General features: G+C 40.3%; 1 protein-coding gene across 2 annotated transcripts in view; it reads right to left on the bottom strand.

The window, feature by feature from the left end:
* LOC108430850 (protocadherin-9) overlaps positions 1–25,000 on the bottom strand; it is a 492,739-nt gene that overhangs the window by 367,111 nt on the left and 100,628 nt on the right. The window contains exon 3 of one of the 2 annotated variants that reach the window (XM_017703638.2): positions 19,589–19,690. The exons of the other annotated variant lie outside the window; for it this stretch is intronic. Coding sequence (XP_017559127.2) covers positions 19,589–19,690 — 102 coding nt within the window. The remainder of the gene's footprint in view (positions 1–19,588; positions 19,691–25,000) is intronic. 2 annotated transcript variants of the gene reach the window in all.

The raw sequence follows: 25,000 nt of genomic DNA, 5'->3' as shown, positions 1-25,000 counted from the left end.
TGCGCTTTATGGCTGTAGTTTTGACTAAATGTCATTCAGTAAATTAGTTCGCAGGTCTAGTTGGAGCAGAAAGGCTCTTACACTTCAGCTAACTTCCTCACCACAGGGCAGCACACTGGAACGTTACGGCAGCGCTGCCACCATCCGGTGCAAGGAAAATCTTAGCCGTACTGGCTGGCAGGTCACTTATAACACACCAAACCAGACACGGGCCAGTTCAAATCTGGCTGTGGGCCAGACTTCGGTCACCACGGCTCTACAGGGAACTTAATGGCATTTTCTGCAACCTGTAGTGCACAGCTTCAGTTTATTCACCAAGTTTACCATCTGGAGGAAAACATTTATCACCATAACTTCTGTGCAGGTCAGCTTCATTACACCAATATGTTAAATACAGCAAATTAACTATTTATACATGAAATCTGCAGAATCCGTTTAGAGGCTGTGTAACTTATTTCCCACTCATTTGGCCAAAGGCAGCCAAACTTTTGCGTAGGACTACAGAAAGTACTCCAGAAATCCAAGGTTTACTTATGGCAGCAATGAATGAATGCTTGTAAACCGCTGGTGCAGTTTGTTTTGGATGCATTTTGTGCCGAGTTCAGTTTTTGGGCTCCTTTTGGACGAATCTGGTCCAACAATCAGCTAAAAAAAAAAACATCCACCTGCAGCTTATCTATGCTAATGACCCAGGACATAAAAGAGCTATTACACCACTTTATCAGCGCTGATGGCAGAGAGTCAAAAAAAAAAAAAAAAAAAAAAAAAACAATCCCACTCACATCGCTTTTCTCCTCAAAGCGCCTCAGTAATATTCAGTAATATTCCACAAAGCTGTTGACGGCGAAGCATCTGTGCAGCGAGTCATATTAATAAAGATATCCTGTTTTATCTGCTGCTGTTATATATCCCCCATACGGGAAATAAGGGATTACAGTGCAAGTGTAAGGTGTCCTCCGCTTGCAGAGCAGACAGTGTGTTCTTATTTCCTCTTAAAGCTCCTCTTAGCGTAATGAAGAGGGTCCAGCCCTCAAATCTGTTTCTAATACGGCACAAATCAAACTGATTTAAAGCGAGGGCAGAAACAGAGAGGCTCACGAAGCCAGTCGGCTTACGGAAAAAAAGAAAAGAGGACCAGCTGTTTTTTTTTTTCTCTCATTACCCCACTTATGTGGATAACCAGGGCGCTGACCAACTGACCACAGTGGAAAGTGCAAAGGAAAAGCCAGGTCAGAGTTTATTTATTGATCTTTCCCCCCTCAAGTGAAAACACTGGAAATGCTACATACAATTAGGCTAATGACACACACACACACACACACACACACACACACACACACACACACACACACACACACACACACACACACACACAGAAGTGGAGAACACAGAATGCTTTCCACTCAGGGGTCTCATCTCTCAGACTGAAGGGAGCCAGTCAGAAACTCTGCACCCCCCCCTTACAATTGGATTGTGATTGGTTCCTTGGACGAATCTTTTTGATCCACCTTGTTTATCGCTGTTGTCGTTGCTCTGTAAATTTTATGATGAATGGACCCAAAATGACGTGGAAGGACGTCTGGTTCCATTGACTTACGTTAAGAGTAAAGTATGTTTTCCCTTCTCCTGTAAAGTTACAATTTTGGAGCTACAAAGTTTTGCTCCCACAGCAGCGATTACACTGAAAATGATGACTGTTTGGATGATTGGCAACGTTTCTTGGTCGTTGCGGTGAAGGACGCTGGAAACACTGTCATTTAAGTACTTGGACTGCACTGAAAGCCACTCCTATGGACTGTCCTTATACTGAGAGTGTGTGCCAAAAAGAAAGTGATGGCGATAGAGCGGGACAGAGAGTGAAGGATGCTGTGCCATTTTAAAAGACTCCCTCCCTTAAGCCACTTCTTTGCAGGCCATTGTGCAGCATATGGGCAGACGGAGAGAAAGCGGCGAGGTTAAGAAGTATTGACAGGTGCAGCTGAATCGGGCCCTGCAGCCACGTTCTTATGCTTTAAAGACTTCTATAAACCCTTTAATCCTCCATCAACACCTTCCAGGTGTTTCTTTTCAAAATGGCAATGCGTCCCAGAGCATGAAAGCGCAACAATAAAACGTGAAGTGATAAGGCACGATTAACTCCCCTATTGATCAATGATCATTAGCATTGATTGGTAGACAGAGCGATCATTAAAGTGCAGTCTCTAAAGCCAAAGGAGGCATTGATCCTGAATCCGACACGTATTAATACGGACGCTCTCTGATAAGCTGATCAATCAAAGCTCCAGCCAGAGTTCATCCAGACAAGCCCAGATAGATTTACTTCTTCCTTTTAACCGACGGTACTTTTGGTGTTTTGACATATAAATAAATAAATAAATAAATAAATACATACATACATACACTGGACAAACATCTCCGTGGCTAATCAAGCTGGGGGTGGGCGATATATTTTAGCTTTATTGTGATAAATATACTCACAATACATAGTTCCAGATGGATTACAGAAGTACATGTTATTAAATGTGTATAAACCAGTTTTGCCTCATGTAATTACACAAAGGGTAATACATGGAATTACATTTGTATTCAGACTGGAACAGCAGTTTTTGTTCTGGCCTTTTTCCAGCAGGAAAAAAGAAAGTTATGTTGCCAGTGCTGAGACACTGTAACCAGTTTCCGCTTTAAATCAGTCTGTATGTTTATGAGACAGAACAGAAGACGTCCCTTTATGTTAATATGTAGCTTATGACAGTTAAATGTATTACACCTCTGCTATTACATAGTAACTACATACCAATTACACAGGAACTGCCCAGTGTCCTGGCTGAGAAATCTACAGAATGTTTACTGCGTAAATCAACAATTGACAACATCCATCCGTCAATCTGACCATCCATCCATCCATCCATCCATCCATCCATCCAATCATCATCATCTCCATCCATCCATCCATCCATCCAATCATCATCATCTCCATCCATCCATCCATCCATCCAATCATCATCATCATCTCCATCCATCCAATCATCATCATCTCCATCCATCCATCCATCCATCCATCCATAATAACAATAATAAGCAACCTGCATTAGGTAGACTGTTATGAGGAGGTGGTAAAGTGTGTACACAGACTTCAACATCACAACATTACTTGTATCATGAGAGGTTGGACATCCAATCAACTTCTAAGACTGAACTTTGAGGGTGTGGAGAAATATCCCTGCAAATTTCTTTAAAAATTGGAAAGCAAGTCTCCAAAAGAACGGAAGCTGGAACAAAGGCAAAAGGCGGAAACATGAAAAGCATTTAGAGATATGTTTTTCAAGTGTAGCATGCTCGGGTTACAATTCACTCATATTTTAAAATAACCCGACTTCCTTTGACCTGTTTTCTGAGGATCTATGAAGAAAAGCTCATGGTGAGTCCACTGTGTCTCTCAGTTCTCAGAGATCTTCTCATTCAGCTCATGATCTCATATGAAGCTTCTAGCTGACGTCACTGGTGTGACCGACTTTATTCTGAGGTCACTGTGAAAAAATAGAAACACAAATGGATTAAATTCCATATTTTAGTGGACGTTCCCTGATGGACAGCGTGTGGTGTGATGTTCTGTAAAATGCACTGATCATTAAAAACGTCTCTGGTGTTTCCTTCATTATGAGTAACACCGATGAGGATCGGTAACACCAGTGACTCCAGTGGATGGACAGAGAAGTGGACGTTTCTGTAGAACGACCCATTTAGTTGTTAATATTAGTGTACTTTTCTGTAAAATATATGTTTTCCTCTTTGTGTTTGTGGTCTATGTGTGCATACAAACACTACAAGCTCCAAACGAGTGCCTGACAGATTTCATATCCCTCTCCAAATCTCAGCGAGACAATGGCCCTGCTAATTTTAGCCCAAAAATGGCAGCACTGAATATGAAGTGCCGTGTGTTGAGGCAGTTAAACTTTAGGAGTCTTCAGGCTGCTCTTTTATTAGTCTGCTTTCGGCTCCGGCAGCACCAGTGTCTCGGCTTTCCAACGCATCAGTCTCGTCATCTCAGCAAAAACAGAACAAGCACCACATCCAAAAAGCTGACAACGAGCGGCTTCTGGAGGCTCACCGGGAGAAACCGAGCGTGGCGATCAAATACCGCGACGGCAGGGGGAGCGCGAGAGTGCAGGAGGACAGGCAATCAGGTCAGGTCAGGAGTGGCTCATGCAGGCAGCAGTAGCAGACAAAGTCATGGACACGCCTACTCAGCCAAGTTTTTCCTTTAGTCAAACTATTTTCCACGTTTTAGTAAAACAGTGAAGACACCACAACAAAGGAGTGTCGTAGAGGTGGACGATACAATGAAAATATAAAATCATGATAATTTAAGAAGTTTGTCACAATATACACACACACACATATATATATATATATATATATATATATATATATATATATATATATATATATATATATGTGTGTGTGTGTGTGTGTGTGTGTGTGTGTGTGTGTGTGTGTGTGTGTGTGTGTGTGTGTGTGTATAGACATCTGATGAGATGGAAAAAACTGCCATATTCAAAAAAATACTATCAAAAATGATGATTTTCAATGATTTCAATGACACTTAATTTTTAGATTCATGTAGAATAAACACTCAACTGGCTGTCAGTAACATCAACAGCAGATGGACGATGTAGCAGCAGTGAACACATTCAGTAGATTATCAAGACATTTTTTAAGTGTGTAAATAAAATATATTTATTTTATATATTTTTATAGTAGATATTATATTATAATCTGCTGAATTGAGTTGTTTTTCACTTTACTTGGAGTCCCAGTTCAGACCTGTAGGCATTTAACTGAGAGGAACTAAACATTAACAGGTTTAATACAGACCATCAACCTCCTCAACAAGCTGATGCAGACACACCGACACCAGCCTGGACCTGGAGATACACTGGATTAGGATTGGGTAAAGGTTAGGATTAGGTTGTGGGATGAGATCCAGGTCAGGATTAGGATCAGGGCCACGGTGAGGGTTAGGATTAGGTTTTTGGTGAGGTTGAGGTTAGGATTAGGCCAGGGTGAGGATTAGGGTTAGGTTTTGGATTGAGGTTTAGGATTATGACCAGGGTTAAGGCCAGGGTGAAGGTCAGGATTAGGTTTTGGATGAGGTTATGGTGAGTATTAGGAATAGGACCAAGGTGAGGGTTAGGATTAGGTTTTGGGCTGAGGTTTAGATCATATTTAGGATTAGGACCAGGATTAAGGCCAGGATTAGGCCAGGATGAGGGTTAGGATTAGGTTTTGGATTGAGGTTTAGGATTAGGACCAGGGTTAAGGCCAGGGTGAGGTCTTGATTACCAGAAGTACCATATAAAATCTACTTCATGTAGCGCATCAACAAAACATCTACTTAATGTAAGTAATGTATCAACAGAACATCTTCAAATAAATCACATCTATTACCACGACTTCTGCGTGACGACTCACCTACTGTACTGCACTAAATCCACTAAAGGACTAGTTAGGCTCTCTGTAATGAAACACAGTCAGGAAGCATTGCAAAGCCCTAATGATGTTGACTGTGTGCTCAAACAGCATAGTGTGACATACTGTGACGTAATTCATCACGGTCATGATAAATACTGCCATTTTGCTGTCGCCCCAGAGTAACGTATACCGAATTATACAGTGGCCAAATCAACAAGTCTTGTATTTTAGTATTCTAAATAGCCCTCCTTTGTCTAGATGCAGCGTTCTAATCTTGCCATTCTCTCATGGCTTCATGAGGAGCCACCTTAAATGCTTTTTCAATAGGCTTGAAGAAGCTCCATATATAGCCATGTCAGCTCAGAAACATTGGCATCGATTTCACTGGTTTTTATTTTTTGCCTTAGAAACAAATTTCAAACATATACATACAATACACAAACACACACACACACACACACACACACACACACAATATATATATATATATATATATATATATATATATATATATATATATATATATATATATATATATATATATATATATATATATATATATATATATAGCACCCGTATAAGTAAACCTTCGGTCCAAAGTGCTTCATTTTTATGTATGAAGTGTTCTATCTTCTGTAAGCGGTATATTCTGTAATCCACTTGACATAATGCACCATCTTCTCGTGTTTAGGGCCATGAATAACATTACTTTTATGCTTCCCTTATTAGATACAAGCACATACCAATGGACCTGGCTGGACTGCAGAGGTAGCCAAGTGTCTATGCTGTGTGTGTAGTGCTTTGCTGTGTTTTTGGCAGCGAGAGGGAGTTGGATGGATAAGGACTTAGATTCTGTAGCGCTTCAGGGCAGCTCTAGCGGATGGAGAATCTTACACTAATGCGGAGGCTCTCAGCAGAGACAAAAGCATTTTACAGCCAGAGCAGGATCTGGCAACCCTCCTGCTTTCAGGGCAGCCTCTCCAACCATCCATCCTGGACAGATAATGGAGTGTCCTTCACCCGCCGATGCCTCGAGGAGTGTCCAGTTATCTCAAGGCACCAGCTACCCATGTTAATAAAACAGAGAGAGCGAGACAGAGGGAGATAGAGAGAGTGAGACAGACAGACAGACAGACAGACAGACAGACAGACAGACAGACAGATAGAGAAGAGAGAGAGAGAGAGAGAGAGAGAGAGAGAGAGAGAGAGAGAGAGAGAGAGAGAGAGAGAGAGAGAGAGAGAGAGAGGTGAAGAAAGGAGAATGGAAGAAGAGTGGAACTGGCACTAATTTGAAGAGATATCCATGCTATCTGCCCACAGCCTCACTAGTGGAGTGCCCCAGGGGTCAGTTCTAGGTCCACCTCTGTTCTCCCTTTATACAATGCAGGAGATGTAAATGTAATGCAGACGATGGAGATAAGGGCTAGGACGGCTAACAGGGATAACGGCCAATCTCTTTCATGTTCAGACTCTGCTCCTAACCAGATTTGGGTCCAAAATCGGACTTATAATGACTGGGCGTCTTCAGCTTTGATGAAACCTGGGGTTGAGCTTTCAAGTGTGCTGTAACTACAAGGAGAAATGATTGATTTATTCCGTATTCAGAAAGTATGACAGCTGTAGAGAGACAATTTTTATAGGCGAGGCCAGAAAGGACCACAAATTAATCTCTGTAGCGTGCCAGCCAAATAGAGTTATTAATTTCAAATGACATTTATTCTGTGTGCACATGAAAGGTCACACTGGTAGGACAGATGTCACATTAGATGTTACCTTTTTGTTTTCTAGAATTTGATGAAAAGGCACCAATCAAACTTTCACTAGGGTCTTTGTGGCCCCCGCACCCTGCACTAGCACAGAAACCAGCGGCAGGGAGCGCGAGTGTTTTCAGATCCATTTATAAATATACTTATTAATATTGGATCATCCCATATCCGTCTATCACTCGCTGCAAGTGTTTCCTGTCTCTATGCTAATGCTCCTCTCCATGGCCACAGTTTTTATAGACATCCTACACCTCTCACACTCTGCCTGCCTAATGTATTCTTATAGCACCCTGTCCCAGGAGAAACTCTACCCTTTACTTAAGAAACAGATCCATTTCTCCAGCCTATCTTTCACAATACGATGCATGCATGATGCATAATTCATATGCCATCTTCCCAGCCCAATAGCGTTGCACTGAAACCCTGTAAATACGGAGAGCACATCGAACAACTTCCCCAAGACGCTTTGGGATACGATCTGCCATCCGGACACAAAACCGACCGTAATTCTATCAAAAGCGAAGGCAAGCAGACACACATTTACACGGCGCTTTAAACTGAAGAGTGTCTGAAGGTGAAAGCATCACTCGTTCAAGAGTCCGGAGTCTTTTTTTTGACAGAATGTCCTATTTGTCCAAAGGTTTGTAGACATCTGCTCATCAAAAATCAAGGATATTAATCGGAAGTCTGCCCCATTCGCTGCCGTCACAGTCTACTCATAGAAGGTTTTACACTAGGATGCCGTAAATGAATGAACCAAGAGCATTAGTGAGGTCAAGTGCTGATGTTAGATGATTAAGATGACAAATGCCACTCCAACTCATCCCAAAGGTGATTACTGACACTCCCCTCCAGAGAAGGCCATCCGACTGCTCTACAGCCCAATGCTAAGGGGGCTTTACACCATCTAACCAACGCTTGGCATGGAGCATAGTGGTCTTAGGCTCATGTGTGCCATGGTGGTCTTAGGCTCATTTCAGCTGACAGTGCTTTTTAGGATGATTTCAAAGCATTACTGAGCTAAAGGTGCACCTTAAACCAGCTATGTTCACTAATTCGATTGAAAAGAGATTCAAAATGAAGCACAATTGCACAAACACAAGTTCCCACACAGGCATCTTTGCAAAATAAGTTAGAGCATCAGCCGCTAAGCAGCTCTGCTGGTAGAGAAATCAATATTCCATCTGGTTTTTTCCATTAAGGAAAGCATTTCACTCCAATTTTTCAAACATACAACAACTTTACTTTAATTGCATGCGTTGGTTTTGCTAATGCAGGAGATGGAGATCCAATTCTGGTAACCAGCGACTCGCAGTTGGGGCTTCTGCTCTTTTCCATAAAATGGCGACTGCAAGTCTTACTTGTTAAAGTCATTTTCCGCAATGCAGGACAAAGACTTAAACCCTCAAGGAGCAGACCAAGAACATATCATTTTGGGCATTCTGCTCAACTCCAGAGCTATGGAGCCGAATGCTTTATTTGTGGAAATAAGTCTGGACTCTCCCTGGGATGCAGCAGATCCTAGTGGGAGTCTAGCAGCTGCCATGGTTTTCAGCCGCTAATAGGAAAACCTCTCAATGGAGCCTCACTCTCGCTAATCAGGGCATGCTGGAAGCACAGTCATCACTCCGGTTCGTAAAGGCAATGGAGATTAACTGATTTCCATCTGCCTGCAATGAATAAATTAAGTGTGGTCAGTCTCGAACGAACCACTACGTCCAGGCGGTGGGTTAATAAATCAATAATGCACATAAATAAATAAATGAAAAAGCAGTTTGGAAAACGAGCATGTTTCTCCTGTAATCGGTCGAGAATGAGAGGGCGTGCATGATGGGGGCGCACAATTAATGAAGTTCTAAATTTAAGTCGAAATTTATAGTTCACAGAACTTTAAATTTGGAAAGGAATCTGAGCCTACAGTTCAGATTCAGTTAGCCTTATAAAATAACACAGAAGGTGGGAAGCGTTTCTCAACTCAAAACTTGACTAGCTAAATATATTAACTATGTTTTTTCCTTACACTGTTGACAGAATAAGGCCAGAAACCACACTGCGTTTTGTGTGGAGAAGAAATGGCACATTAGCAAACTAATGTACACCGATCAAGTATAACATTATAACATTAAGTCCACCTCCTCGTTTCTACACTCACTGTCCACTTTATCAGCTCCACTTACTGTATAGCTGCACTCTGTAGTTCTACAGTTACAGACTGTAGTCCATCTGTTTCTCTGATACTCTGTTACCCTGTTCTTCAGTGGTCAGGACCTCCATGGACCCTCACAGGGCAGGTACTGCTGGAGTTTTTAAACACTGTGTCCACTTACTGTCCACTCGAGTACCTCGTTGGTCCACCTTGTAGATGTAAAGTCAGAGACGACAGCTCATCTGCTGCTGCACAGTTTGAGTTGGTCATCCTCTAGTCCTTCATCAGTGGTCACAGGACGCTGTTGGCTGGATATTTTTGGTTGGTGGACGATTCTCAGTCCAGCAGCGACACTGAGGTGTTTAAAAACTCAAGCAGCACTGCTGTGTCTGATCCACTCACACAACACATACCAACACACCACCACCACCACGTCAGTGTTACTGCAGTGCTGAGAATGTGGGGGTCCATGGGGGTCCTGACCACTGAAGAACAGGGTAACAGAGTATCAGAGAAACAGATGGACTACAGTCTGTAACTGTAGAACTACAGAGTGCAGCTATACAGTAAGTGGAGCTGATAAAGTGGACAATGAACGTAGAACCGAAGAGGTGGTCATGATGTTACGCCTGATGGGTGTAGATATATGAAGCCTACGGAGCTTAAGCACCATTTTGAAACAAAACTGCTAACGGGTGACGGCTTGATGATCAAGGACACTCGCGTGTCTTGAGGCAAGACCGGTGGAGAATGATTGTTCGGCAGTGTGTGGAGAAAAGCATGAGGATACATACAGCCATGTGTGGTCTGAGAACAGCTCCATAATAACAGTCCAACTATTCTCTGCCTGTGGAGTTTGACCATCTGCCCTTGCTAGCATTTCCTGACCGCAGGAATTCTCGCCAGGGAGGGGGGGGGGGGGATGAGAGAGAGAGAGAGAGAGAGAGAGAGAGAGAGAGAGAGAGAGAGAGAGAGAGAGAGAGAGAGAGAGAGAGAGAGAGAGAGAGAGAGAGAGAGAGAGAGAGAGGATAAACACTGTCCAATCACGCATCCCAAGTATACAGTCAGAGGGCAGCAAAATGGGGAGTGGGGTGGGGTTAAAATATTATGCAACAAAAGATTAAATTACTTTAGCAAGAGGCAGCAAAATGCAAAACAGTGAAGCTGCACTAGAGCATTTGGGCTTTATCAAAGGAGGGAATGTAGCAGAATGCAAGAATGCTAAGAAAGTGTTGGGTAGCATTACTTATTAGCACAGTGCACCAACTGTGAAAATTCTCTAGCTCACGGCCACGTTGGCTGTGTTTATATGCAAAGATTTTTGCCAATCCGGAAGAATACAACCAGATCACAGATTCAGACTGAGGTGTTTATTCTCACTCTATTCAACAGTCTGATGGAAAATCTTTGTTTACATGTGCACTACAAGTAATCTGATGCAAAATGATGTGCATGCGTGGAGTAGCGCTTAGAGTGAACGTTACCATGACAACCAGCATCCCGTGAGTCCAGTCAGAGCGAGATGAGCAGCAGTGCGCAGTGCTTGTGTTTTTAACTGCTTTAAAATGACGTCAGACTCAGGAAAACGTCCTTCACACGTCCTTATTAAAGAAGGCCGAGAGGAAGACGTCGTGTTCTGAGACACATAAGCTGGATGTCCGTCCCACCGCTGTCTTTTAAAGATCAGAGCATGAACTTCGTCTCCTCTGCAAACCAGCTTCTGCTCCGCCGTGTTGAACGGTATAAACTCTCGCTGTGACGCGACGCACGTGACTTCAGCTTTCCGATAGGGAATGTAATCGGATACAGGCGATTACACAGATATTCTTCTTCTATTGAACTGATTATTTACAGGATTACCCACCTCGATCAATCAGATAGAAATTGTATTCCAAATGGCCTCAAACAGACTAGACTATTCTGACTGAGGTGTTTACATGGACGTATTCTATTCTGATTGAGCTATTAGCCAGATTATTAAAGGGTTATTAGGCTGCATATAATCATAGCTATTGATCACGTTAAAGGCTTTGTCGAAGATTTAGGAAAACACGTGATACCAGCTAATATCATTATTATCTTTGAGTACTTAACTAGTTAGTGTTAGGGCTGTCATGATCAATTGACTTTTAGCTGATGATGCTTTGATCTATGTTTACAATCTACATGTGATGCATATTTCTCAGTTACCATTATCATTTGTCTCAGTGAATACATTTGCCTTTATTTGCCTGAACCAACCACATTCAATTCACACTTAACTTCTTGTGAAATTTAATCTTAATTGCAATCATCTCAAATCATAGAAATTAGGTGATTGGGTAATAATTATGACGGGTCTAGTTCTTGATATTAATAGGATAGTGGACCACCGTCGGCCCGCTGATGGCAAAGCTGGTGGTCCACTGGCGTTTTGCTCAGCGTTTTCTGCGAGGCCCACTGGGGTTTAAGCATTTAAGTATTAGACAAAATTACACTTATTGCTCATTTTCTACTCATAGTCCAATTTACTTCACCAGGTTTCTTTAGTTATACACTGGAAATTAGTTTAAGTAAATCATTTTAACTAGTAAAATAATGTTAACAGCATCAGCAACAGCACTATAAAATCATTTCACATCAGGCCTAGTCATCATTTCTTTTTCTCTTAGTTGTCTGTAATATTTGGCTTATTTATCTAAAATGAAAAGATCTGTGATTCTAAAATTTGTTTGAGGAGATTAAAAACTAGTTATAGCTTGTATGCAGGGCAATAATCTGGGTGGTCCGAGGATGGACAGGCAGTGTCAAATGGCCAGCAGGATGCCGAACTAATCAAACCAGTGGACTGATATATGCTCGCTGTCTGGGGTGTTAGCTACATAATTGCTCCCTACACAGCTAAACAACCTCATCTATAAAACAGCCGCTTAACATTCTAGCAAGGTAGCTAATTTATTTAATTATTCATTATACAACCAGTGGTGGACAGTAACTGAGTAACTGAGTATCTGAGTAAATGTAATTACTTTCTGTACTTTAGTATTTTTGGTGTATCTGTACTGAAGTTTCTCCGTTCTGGGCGACTTTTTCCTTTCACTCCACTACATTTCAGAGTCTAATATCCGACTTTTTCCTCCTACATTTTGAGAAATCTGTCGTTCCTTTTGGTTTCTGTGTGTATAAAAACGTAACATGTCAAAATGAAAGAAGCGCAAAGCCAGAGCACCAATCAGGGCCCAGCGGTCACTTTGTTTAGAGCTGGTTTTGACCTGTTGGTCATACCGACCCAGTGCAGCACACGGTTCAACGTCAGCGCAGCAGCGTAAAACTTTGGGAGAGTCTGTTCAACATAAATGATGAACTAACCTAACTTTGTGTAAATAGAGCCCAATATAGAAATATGTCCACATATGCAGTCGAGACTGACGCGGCTTTTTTCTGAATTTCTAAAAAAACCATTTCATTTTATAGTAAATGAGTTTGGGCTGGTTTATGTTTATGAACAGACGCCTACAGATCAACATAGTAAAGGAGCTCATCTGTGATCCTGAGTTTAAAGCCAGTTTTTATTCAACTTAAACTTGGAACTAAGTTGTAAATAAATCTGAAACTGAAACTTTGCTTGTGTGTAAAAAGGGATTTCAGAGCCACTCGGTTCTCCCTGATGGAAACTGTTTACCTTCAGTGTTTTGTGCTTCTGATCATTTTAATAGATGTCAGCGTCACTAATTAATGACGTTCTATTAAAAGACTGGTTTACCAAGAGAGACGCTGGAGGACTTTCACCTGAAATGAGTTCATGAAGCCAGTCTGGTTATAAAAATGATAACAGGACATCAGAGCCAGAATTACTCTTTTAGTACTTTTACTTTATACTTAAGTACATTTGAAGGTAAATACTTTAGTACTTTTACTCAAGTGGAGGTCTAAAGGGAGGAACAGCCGAGATACTTCACCTGTAAATCAGATAAATGACCAGCGAGGTAACTAAGCCACATAACTGCTCCTTGTACAGCTAAACTACCTTGTCTGTTACCAGCCTGGTAAGAAGCTAGATATATTAGTCATCCATTATAAAGCCAAGTTACCTTATCTGTAATGCAGCCAGCTGACAAACTAGCAGGAAAACTAACTTAAATAGTAGTTTCTGAAATAGTTCACCCACTGTATCACTAAAGCAGCCTACAACCAGGCTAGCTGGACAGTTTATGTAATTTATTGCAGCGTCTCAATAACAATACATGGTCTGTGATTGGATAGCTGGGCTGACCTGGACAAAAGTCCACTTTTCATACCGGTCCAAACCTTGGCTCTACAGCACGGTCACTAACTTTAATATGAGGAGGATGGGGCTGTGGCAAGGGGCAACAATGAGAGACGAACTTGATGCATGTCCAAAAAACTTGCTGCATGTCCCTTCAAACAGAGTTCTACCCAAAATCAACAACAAAAACACAAATTCGCAAGAATCCCTCGACTGCAATGACCAACAACGGTCCTTATCGGATCGTCAACAGTGCATCTATGCAGGTCCCTGCAGCTCAGCGCAAAGACAGATTAAGGCAGTAAGCTGACACCCTCTTTAAGATGAAAGCGCCGTCACGTAGTGTTCATGCTGGACAGAGCCAGTAATGAGTGCTGGAATCATTTCCCATGATAGCGTGAAGTGTGAAGGCTTCTCACCTGACGCTCTGTGAAGCATGTGTGTGTGGTGTTTATCTATCTCTGCGCCGTCTGGGGTCCTGAGGGGGGGCTGAAAGCAAAGCTCACACCTTTTCAATCAAAGCCCACAAAACCCAAAGGCAAACCAAGGAGACACTCAGAGACTCAACTGGTTTAGCGCTTATTAGAGCGGACGCCAGTGACAAATATTAGCCCTAATGCCCAGGAGGACGGTGCACCATATTAGCAGATGTGTGTGTGTGTGTGTGTGTGTGTTATGTCCTGGGTGTATCTGAGACGGATCACCTCTGCTTACAGAGAGCGATGCTCTCATAACTTAATTCCCCAGCAGCTTTATTCTAATGGTGTGTGTCAGGTGTCTTGGGTATATTTGAGAATGATCACTAGCTCACCTAAAAAAGGAAGCGGGAGAAAAAGAACAGCACATTTTATTACAACCAGCACATCGGCACGCTAAGTACGGTTCATTAAAAGGTACCGGCACAACATTTCTTATAAACAACCCACACACAGACACATTTTATGGCAGAGAAATGGAGCAGAGAAGTGGCAACATGGCTAGCAGTGAAATCAAAGCCCTTGGACCTGTGGTTTAATTAGACAAGCTCATTTCGCAAGTTCAGTCAAGATTATTCTGCAAGTCTAAAGGCAATTATGCCAAAGTCCAATCAAGATCACTCAGCAAAGTCCACTCAAGATGACTTTGCAAGTACAATCAAGATTCTGTAAGGTTTGTTTTTTCTTTCATATTTCTCAAATACATTCAAGAACATACTACAAATCCAGCCAAGATTATTCTGCAAATCCACTCAACAGTATACAATAAATCCAGTCAAGATTATTCTTGAAATCCAAGATTCCAAGACAAGATTATACTGCAAATCCCTTCTAGATTACACTGCAATTTCAGTCAAACACATTCCACATCATTTGGCAAAGTCCACTCAAGAATCTACAAGTGCAATGAAGGTTCTATCATTTTTCCCCCTCAAACTTATTCCTCAAATACACCTTGTTACGATTACTACCAGTCCAGTTAAGATCATTCTGCCATCACAGTCAAGATTATTCCACAAATCTATTCAAGTTTATCCTGCAGATCCATTCGAGTGTACTTTAAATTCAGTCAAGATTGTTCCTCACATCCAAATTGAGATTTGTTGCAAATTCAGACAAAATTATACTGCCAATCCATTCACTGCAATGTCAAGAATATTCCAGAAATGCAGCCTAGATTATCCAAATCCAACCAAGTCCTTTCAAGATCGTTCAGAAAATCCAGTCAAGATTATACCAGAGATTATACGTACATCCAATAGACTACACAATAAATGTAGTCAAGAATATTCCATCTTCCATAATTTTTGCAAATTGAGACAAAGTTATACTGCAGATCTAGTCTAGATCACATTAATCTAGATTATTCCAGTAAAAGATTATGATGCAAGTCCTTTCAAGATCATTCAGAAAATCCAGTCAAGATTATGCCATAAATCCAATCAAGATTATCCAAATCTAAAAATCCAATCAAGATTATTATGCAAATCCAGTCAAGATTGTTCAGCAATTCCCATTGAGTGTATTCCACAAGAGCATTCCAGATTAGTTCAATTTATTACTCCAAGAGAGAATACATTCTAGATTATTCTGCAAGTCTGTATATTCTGGGTCCAAGTTCACTGTAGACCTACAGTAATGTCACTAACACATGAGATTCAGTGGATTATTGCTTTCATTTCCATAAACTGGATGCCTGAAAATCTTGAAACAGCAACATGATTACAAAAATCAATGTCAAGCTGGTAATGTAAGAAAACATTTTGCTGGGAAGTCGCAGCTGACATAGTTCCTAGACAGAAAAGAGGCCCGAAGGGTGTGTGTGTGTGTGTGTGTGTGTGTGTGTGTGTGTGTGTGTGTGTGTGTGCGTGTGTATGTGTGTGTGTGTGTGCGCGCGTGCATGCACACGCATGTACATTTAGGATCAATGTGTATGTGTCTGTGTAGCCAAGTGTACGCACTTAGGAGGTTAGTGTGCGTCTGTGTGTGTACTCGTCTTGCTACCACTGTGAAGACCAAAGGTCCCCACAATGATAGGAAAACATTACATTGTGGTTTTCACCACAAATCCGACTCAATGTAAATTCAGAGCTTGCGAACTAAGATTTGCAACGTAGAGTTATGTTTAGATGTAGGTGTCGAGTTATTTGACTACTGTGGTACAAAAATCAACAGAAAGTGGTCCTCACAAGAACCATGTATGACAGATATGTGTATGCGCATGTGTGTGTATGCATGCTTAAGGTCAATGTGCACATGTAGTTATTTGTGTGTGACCAGCTCCTTCATGTCCTTGGGTGCGTGTGCATTGGACGTAAATTTCTGCATGCGCGTCGCTGCCCTCCTTATTCTGGGTGAGTGGCTGCACCGGCTCCGTGATGCATCATGACATTTGGTGGTACTCTGGTCATTTTACAACACACACACACAAACTCAGATCCATATTCCCATCAATCCACCGGACTACAGGGAGCAGTGACCGAGAGTGAATGTAGGTCAGAGCTGGAGAATGTTCCTGCACTTTCAGCCAAGATAAGCCCCCCAACCACTGCTACAATTACTGAGGGGGGGGGGGGGGGGGGGGAGGTTGAGGGAGTGGGGGGGGGGGTTATAGCTTGGGGTGAGTTGGGGGGCTGATATAACCAACATGACAAGAGTCTTAAAACCTTTGGACCAGTAATAGGATGAGTTTCTCTGTCTGCTGCTGTGGGTTTCTTCCATTAGGAGTGTAACACAACACCACCATCTATATCTGTATCTGTGTCTATTAAGTGTTCAAAATATCTTTCTTTAGGTCTCAAATTTATATGTGTGTCTAATATTTGTATCTAGTGGTCTGTGGCTTTATTTGGATATCCGTATATCTCTGTATCTTTATTCGGTTATGTATTTAGTGCTTGAATCACCAAAAGGTTCACCCTCTAAAACATGGTAAGCTGGTGAGCCCCCAGAATAAAGATGACTATACATTTTCACTGCAAACTGTATTTGCGCAAGTTCCGTTTTCTACTTGCTGCCAGACTTTTACCACATATTTGCTGGAGACTAACTCATTAAACCATGTTGAGCTTAGCAGCTCAGCTATTTAGACTTGACAACGGACACTTATCTGATCAAATGAGGAGTGAATATATGAACAGTCGCATATTCAGATTTGGCCCTATTTAATTTTTACATGGCTATTTTGCAACCTCTCTTTCTTCCTTAGCAGCTGTTTGCATCACTATGCCTCAGATTAATATATGTAAATGACCTCTTTTCTGATTGGCTGCCCTGTACTGGATGAAATACTTCCTATGTCTTCAGTGTGAATGTGTGGGGCTAAACTAAAGCAGGCGAATTAGGCGGATTTATGTATTTATGAACTGGTTTTCATGAAATGGGCTGTTTTTACAGCTTAATTTCCACGTATGAACTGTATGGAAAAGGAAATGAAGGGTGTGTTTTGAAGCTTTAACAATGTTTAGACATCAAACTTATGTCAACAATGCAAAGGAAATATGGTGTCTGTTGATATGGGCCCTTTAACTTATTTTAAGTTGAATAAAATAAAAAATTAAAGCGAGTTACTTCAGTACGTCAAAATGCAAAATACCTTCTCCAGTGCAAATCAAGGCAATGCCAATGCCTGACTGTATTCAGGGTATAGACTTAGCAGTAGGCACAGAATAACCATCACACTCACACATCACAAAGCCTGTGGATGACATAGACACACATACATACATAAAGCAAGTCATTAGCACTCTGTCCAATACAATAGAGCACGCGTGAGGCAAGTGATTCGCACGTTTGCTCTGCATACTAATTCAATTCTCCTTCTCCAAATTCTCACTTCGGAATAGGTGTGGATCCATGAAGAGTGCAAACGCTTCCAGGAGTCTTCAAATGAACCTGATCAACTGGCTCCAAATTGGGCTTTGAACCTCATATCCAGACCTAACCATCCACTTACAGCCAAAGAGCGCTGCAGAGTCATAAACGTAAACAAAAACACTAGAACTTTTTATTCCGATGGTCCACCGTAGATGCTCAGCTGGTCAACTACATATCCATTAACCCTTGATGCAGTTAGTGCCAGAGCTAATAAAAGCAATACTCTATACTCAGGATTTCTCACCGAGTTTACCGAAACAACTGGAGACATCTGGCAGAAGAATGTTCAGATTCTACGTCTGCAGTCACACCACACTGTCTATATCTATGGTTTCTATGGAATTTCTATCAATTCAATTTGAATGAAAACTTATTTCGTCTACATTTTGTGTGAAGATATATTTTTCAGTTTCTGACCCAGCGAGAGATGAAAATCAGTAGTGCTGACTCAGATCTGCAAATGCTATTTTCACAGCATAATTACAAGGTAATTAGTCTGCTGATTGTCTAAAACACCAAGTCTAAACTCTGTGACTCTAAACTTCTAAGACTTGTGCCAAACTGTAAACCCCAGGTTTCTAATAATGTGAGCATCTGAAATACAGAGGACCATAAAAATAAAATGTGAGCAGATACTCCTTAAAAAGATAGATAGATAGATAGATAGATAGATAGATAGATAGATAGATAGATAGATAGATAGATAGATAGATAGATAGATAGATAGATAGATAGATAGATAGATAGATAGATAGATAGATAGATAGATGTTGTCTGGTATAATTGCTCTGGCTCAGTCCCCGTTTTATGTGTTTCTGAAGGCCGGATTGCGGCAGTTTCCTTTGTAAAGTTAAATGAAAGAGCCATGATGACAGTTTAAATCCACAATTTCCAACTCCAAACTCTTTCCCTGCAGTAATGAAGCCTTCCGAACAGTCGGGAAGTCTGAGCTCATGCACAGCAGTGGGAAAAATGCCCCAAACTCCCAGCGAGCAGAAAACGCCGCAGTCCTTCGAGTTTGTGCAGGTAATGAGACATCACACCGCAGTTAAGCAGGACTAATGCCAGCGTGGAAGTGGAGCCTAAACTCTGCAAATTTAACTCAGCTTTTTAATGATGTTAGGAGGTAATGTGGCATGAGTTTGTTTTCCTACGACATTAAAAGACTTCCTTTTAAAAAGAAAGGGATACATGTGAAACGGGAAAGCACAGATGTGGCAGAGGATGGCGTGTGGTGGTGACACATCGACCGTGTTGGGTAGATTATTTAAGACATGTAACCTGATTATAAATGACAGAACCTCAAATGTAAATCAGTAAAACAGATTAAAAAGTGGAATAAAATCTAATTACGTTTAAACTTTTATACTTAAATTGTTAAGTTTAAAGTTTAAACAAATCTAAAAGATACAGTCCTGCTATCTTTCTCCCAAAAACCACAACTACTGTTAAACACATTAAACACATAACTGTCCCCTGGTAACACTTAGGCTTCCAGATCTGATCGCTCGTATCTGATGGTCTAAATCAGATGATGTAATCCAGATTACAGTAGTAGATGTAGTTCATTACTATCCAACACTGATGAAATTCTGGGTTTACTCACTAGAGGAGTGCAGGGCGTCCAGTATTCGGGGTTGAGGTCAGTTCGTGAGCGCAGGTCCAGATAGTCGGGGTTCAGTTCGGTTCGGGCGCGCGTTAGGGTTCCCTTAAAATCCAAAACAAACTGGGGTTACAACTTCTCGGTGCAGGTTTTAGCACCTTCATCCATTACAAACGGCTGAAAGACCTACATTTTAAAACTGTGCATCGTATCTTAAACTCTAACATTCCCAATGACATTCCGGAGATTCCTGAAGTAAAATATCTGTCTCAGTCTGTTAAAACCACAAACAATTTTTCCAAATACAGTACATTCAAGGGTCTTTTCTGGGAGGGTTTTTCAACAATGAAAAGAAACTATGACTTTGTTTTTTTAGGAAATATTTGGAACAAAACTAAATAACAACTTGACTGCGAATGCTAACAAAGCAGGGAATAATTCATATTTAGTGTTATTTATAAAGAAACCATGTTTACACTTCATTTACATGATTTTAAATGCAAATTTAAACAATAACTGCCATGTTCTCTGATATGGCTGCATTTACTTGCTACTGGCTAAATCCTTTTGTGCTGCTTCAAGGCAAAAAAAACATTTCAGCAAATTCTCACAGCATGAAATTTATTTATATGATACTGAATTTTTTTTAAAAATCGTCTTATAGACAAATGTGCATCATATGCTTGGATGGATGAAAAATGTAAAACATTTTTATGAGGGAAATTATCTGGTGCAGAAAAGTGCAACATCCGCAAGCAGCACTACGCCAAAACCAGTACCACACCAACGCTCGCCATGAGACGGTGTGAGCAAATACCAGCTTTTTAGCTCATTTCATTTCTTTTCTTCATTGTTAACCCTTTCATTATTTTGAGGCTGCCCTGAGGCAACAGTGCAATAGAGGGCCAAGTTCAATTTGAAGTGCCTTGACCTGGATTTCCATGAATGAATAAATAATAATAAATAAAATACTACTACTACTACTACTACTACTACTACTACTACTACTACTACTACTACTACTACTACTACTACTACTACTACTACTACTACTAGTAGTTAAATTCTAAGAACAATATTGGCAATAATGGCAATTATTTTTCTCTTTATGAATTATTTTAAATATAATTTCAGTGGACAGGAAGAGCAGTGATGGCTTCTTCTAAACTGAATTACACACCAATTAGAATTAGATTATAAAACAAGACACATCACTGATCTAACATTTCCTAAACTGGCCATCTAATAAAACATCTAATCATTTACAACAAAGTGTAAAAATGATAGGACGCTGCATTTCGTGGCTCAGAATTATGCACAGCTCTAGAGAAGGTACTGAAAGTGAAATTATAAGCCCAGTAATACTTTAAAAATGAAAAGAATAATAACCATTATTGTTTCTATAATTCAACTACTTATTATTTCATATATCGGACCTTTTCCTACCTGAAAATGTTCTGTAATTGTAGAAATACAGAGTGCACCTATGTGGTAAGGGGACTTGAGTGTAGGTACAAAGAGGGGTACGGGGTGATGAAGTGGCCATTTAGTGTGTATATAAAATAACCGTTTTAGATGCTTTAGAAAACCCATTTTTATTTACTATATGCGATTAGGATGTACTATTGTATGCCTGGAAATTAGAACTATAACAAGTGAAGTAAATACAAAATATTTCTATAGTGAGCAAACTGAGCAAAGATCTAGATAAATCTACAAATAGCTAAAACAGAACCCAGAATCTGTTTGTCTAGATAAACATCATTTCTCTGTCACAAAACGGTGTGAGAAGTTGGTGCATGTCTGAATTTCTCAACTCATTTGCCTCATCATACACTAGCACTTATATTTACCAGAGTCAGACCGCTGGAGTTTAGTAAATATAATAAATACAGCCTTTTACAGTGCACAGCCAGTCAGGAGCAGCTGCTGAGTCGCAGATTCTCAGCGTGGTGGGAGCAACAGGCCCCAGATCATGAGCCTGTCAAACCAACAGAGGCAGCCTGTAGACAGGCCTAGTGGGCTGCTAAGCTAAAGGTTAAATTTAGGCTAAAGGCTACCATTACCCTAAAAGACTGGTGAATGATCCCATATGTATCTCTAATGTTCACTCTCTCAATGTCAACCTGGACCAACATTAAGTTTGATGAACACACACACACACACATATATATATATATATATATATATATTAATCTCTTATCTTCTTCTGATCTTAATCTCTTATCAATTAAACCTCAAGTTTTCTTTTTATCTATTTTTCTTTTTTTTTTCACTGTTATTTTTACATTTTCTTTTAATTTAAAATGATTAAACATAGATATTTTCTTTGTCATGCCAATCCCTGTTTATGTAACTGCTCGGCTACATTGAAAATGAGGGTTGCCCTCAAATGTACTTCCGAGTCAAAATAAAGGTTGATTGATTGATTGATTGGAGTTACTGCTAACATCATTCAGACTGTACGTAAAGTTGTGTTACCTGGCTTATTTGTGGCGTAAGGGTGAAACTAATACCTTAGAAATCATTCTAACCGGTATATCACACACACTAAACTACTGCCTTCCCTCAAATTACTGCCGTTACAGATTTTGCAATGAGCTTTTTTACTGCTGCTCGTCATTTCACATCGCTGAGGTTGCTGGCTTTAGTTAAGTTCCACGTACCTGAAGACACGTCACAGTATCAGCTGAGCTTCAGTGGACGTTTTTGATATCTCAAGGTACTCATGTAAGCCAACAGAACTCATTCATTTTGATCAAAAATAAATCAACCATGTTGCATTACTGATCCACCAATGTGTTTTTAATATAACAGGATAACCTGGCTTATTTCTCACTTTTATTTTTTAAATAATAAGAGTTTAAATGTTGTGTGTAAACACTGTTAAAGTTTCAAAACATTCACTGCCCAGTTGATACAGCACATACATGGAATCCAAGCAGCAAAAACATTGTTTTGAATTCATCATTTTTGTGAGATCATGAAAAACCAGTTACATATGTCCTCCTATTGAGCCTACAGCTTTAGCCCCCATCTACTCACAGTGACAAATTCCACAAATTCTCTGCAAATGAGACAGAATACAGGAACAGCCAATCAGAACGGAGCTTATTTACATACCAGGCTGAAAGACAAAGTAAAAAAAGCAGCCTGTTTAATTAAAAACTTACATAAAGAGGTTGGAAAATAGGAATGTAAGGATGAACGATGAGTGATTTGTACACGTCACTGGTACAAATGGACTGTATGGGTCTTTTAATACAGTGGTTCCCAGCCCGGGTCCTGGAGGACCCCCTGCCCTGCTCATTTCTGTGTTTTCCTGCCAATACACACCCACCTCCTCTCAGGATGGGCTTGTTAATTAGTGGATTAGTTGGAACAAACACTAAAATTTCAGGATCCAGGACCAGGAACCGCTGCTTTACTATACTGTAAGGCATAACCAATACATAGAAATATGATCTTGAAAGTAGTTCATCTATGTTGCGCTGCTCTGTCAGCTGATAACACGACCGCTTTCTTCTCCTCCTGTTCGGTGTTGAATATATAAAGGAAAACAGGCTCATATGAAAGAAACTCAGAGTGACATTCCAGCTCGGAATGATACTCAAGCAGGGGAGGCAATCAAGGCTACGGCTGTTTATTTATTTATTTATTTATTTAGTGTGCGACCATAACACCTGCTTGGATCTGAATAAAATATAATAAAATGGAATGCAATAAAGAGTGCAAACATCTATTTTAATCTCATCTGCTCTTTGATGAACGTGACAGCGTGGGTGCAGAGGATGGAGACAAGAAGCAGAGGTATGATTATTATGCGCACACGCTCACATAAAACCACACAACCTAAACTCCGTTCTCAGTGCAGCTCCTTCCAACCAGATACAAGAGAATTCAAACCTTCTGCAGTCGCTGCTGTGAGGTTGAACAAGCTTTACCGAGCGCTCACGAGACTCCCGCTCAACCCGAAACTGTACACGGCTCGCTTTTAGGCAACACACCCACATTTAGAGTGATCTCAAATGTTAAATTGGATTTTTATTTGATATTATGCGGAGAAGTGAAATGCCATTCATGACACCGGGTTCATTTTTAACACAATCAAAGCACATTAAAAAAATCTCAGTCTGAAACTGGGACATTCGAAAATCAATTAAAAGGAAATATCTAATGTTTTATGAACGTTCATTTTTCTGCTTCCACTGTAAAAAGTGGCTCGTCAGATCTACCTAAAAAAAAAAAAAAAAAAAAAAAAAAACACACTTCATGTGGCAATGAGTAAATTAACTAGTTTTACTCAGCCTAAATTATTACTTTGAACTGATTTTTTTTTCCCAAATTATTTATTTATTCATTTTTACATTAAATGAAACTAGTTCAATTGCTTGTCACCACTTTTTTTTCCAGGCAGATCTTCTTTAGAAGAGGAAATATGCAAATTATGCATTGTTAAAAAAAACTTTATTTGGTGCTAGTCACTTAATAAAATTTATACCATGCGGGTTGAAGTTAAAATATTCATGAAATAAAGGAACAGGACAGTAAACGCTTCGGCCGCAGTAAGTTATTTTCTTTCATTCAGCCACAAAAATGTATTTTAGGTTGCAAGAAATAATGAAATGTGAACGTCTCCCAGAAGTCGCTTGGCTTAGCCCGATGCCTTCTTCCCTGATGTCATTTCGCCTGATGTACGAGAACCGAGACATGACCTCACATTTTTCAGGCTGTTTTCATGCTTTAGGCTGAATCTGGCTGCAGCACTGAGTGTGTTCAACCAGCGCAGCTCAACAGCTAAAAGCACCCTTAGAACAATTTAATCTGCGCTAATTTAGTATTAATGTATGACGTCAACTTACCAAACATGTTTAAAAGTCCAATTTACTTTCATGTGTAGGAGCAGTAGTGTTTCCAGCAATACCCCCCCCCCCCAGGTCAAACTAACCTCACAGCAGGCCAGGTTCACCAACTACAGCTTGCAAAAACGTCCAAATTGTCCACTGACAACCGTTCCATATGGAATCACACTGAAAACCCTCTGCAGAGTTTTGCGGTTGCAACTTCATGACATAAAATGAAATATTGGCAGCAATAGTTTCTCTATATATATATATATATATATATATATATATATATATATATATATATATATATATAGAGAGAGAGAGAGAGAGAGAGAGAAACACTGAACACTAGTCTCTTTCTATGCTTTGCCAATAACTATACATTTTTAATCTAATAGTAAATGAGTTTTTACCGTCACTGGGTGTCGTCTTAACTTTACATAGTAGTTATTTATCTACAGTGATGGTTAAAGCTTTGCAGTAGTAAGTTATAGCATTCCTTAATCCTATTTAAGGGGGAATGCAAAAATTCAAATAAGAAGCTGGTGAATGGGAAGCCGACTTCAGC

Source organism: Pygocentrus nattereri, chromosome 30, assembly GCF_015220715.1.
Source record: "Pygocentrus nattereri isolate fPygNat1 chromosome 30, fPygNat1.pri, whole genome shotgun sequence".
Taxonomy (NCBI): domain Eukaryota; kingdom Metazoa; phylum Chordata; class Actinopteri; order Characiformes; family Serrasalmidae; genus Pygocentrus; species Pygocentrus nattereri.
This window is presented reverse-complemented; position numbering and strand designations above follow the sequence as displayed.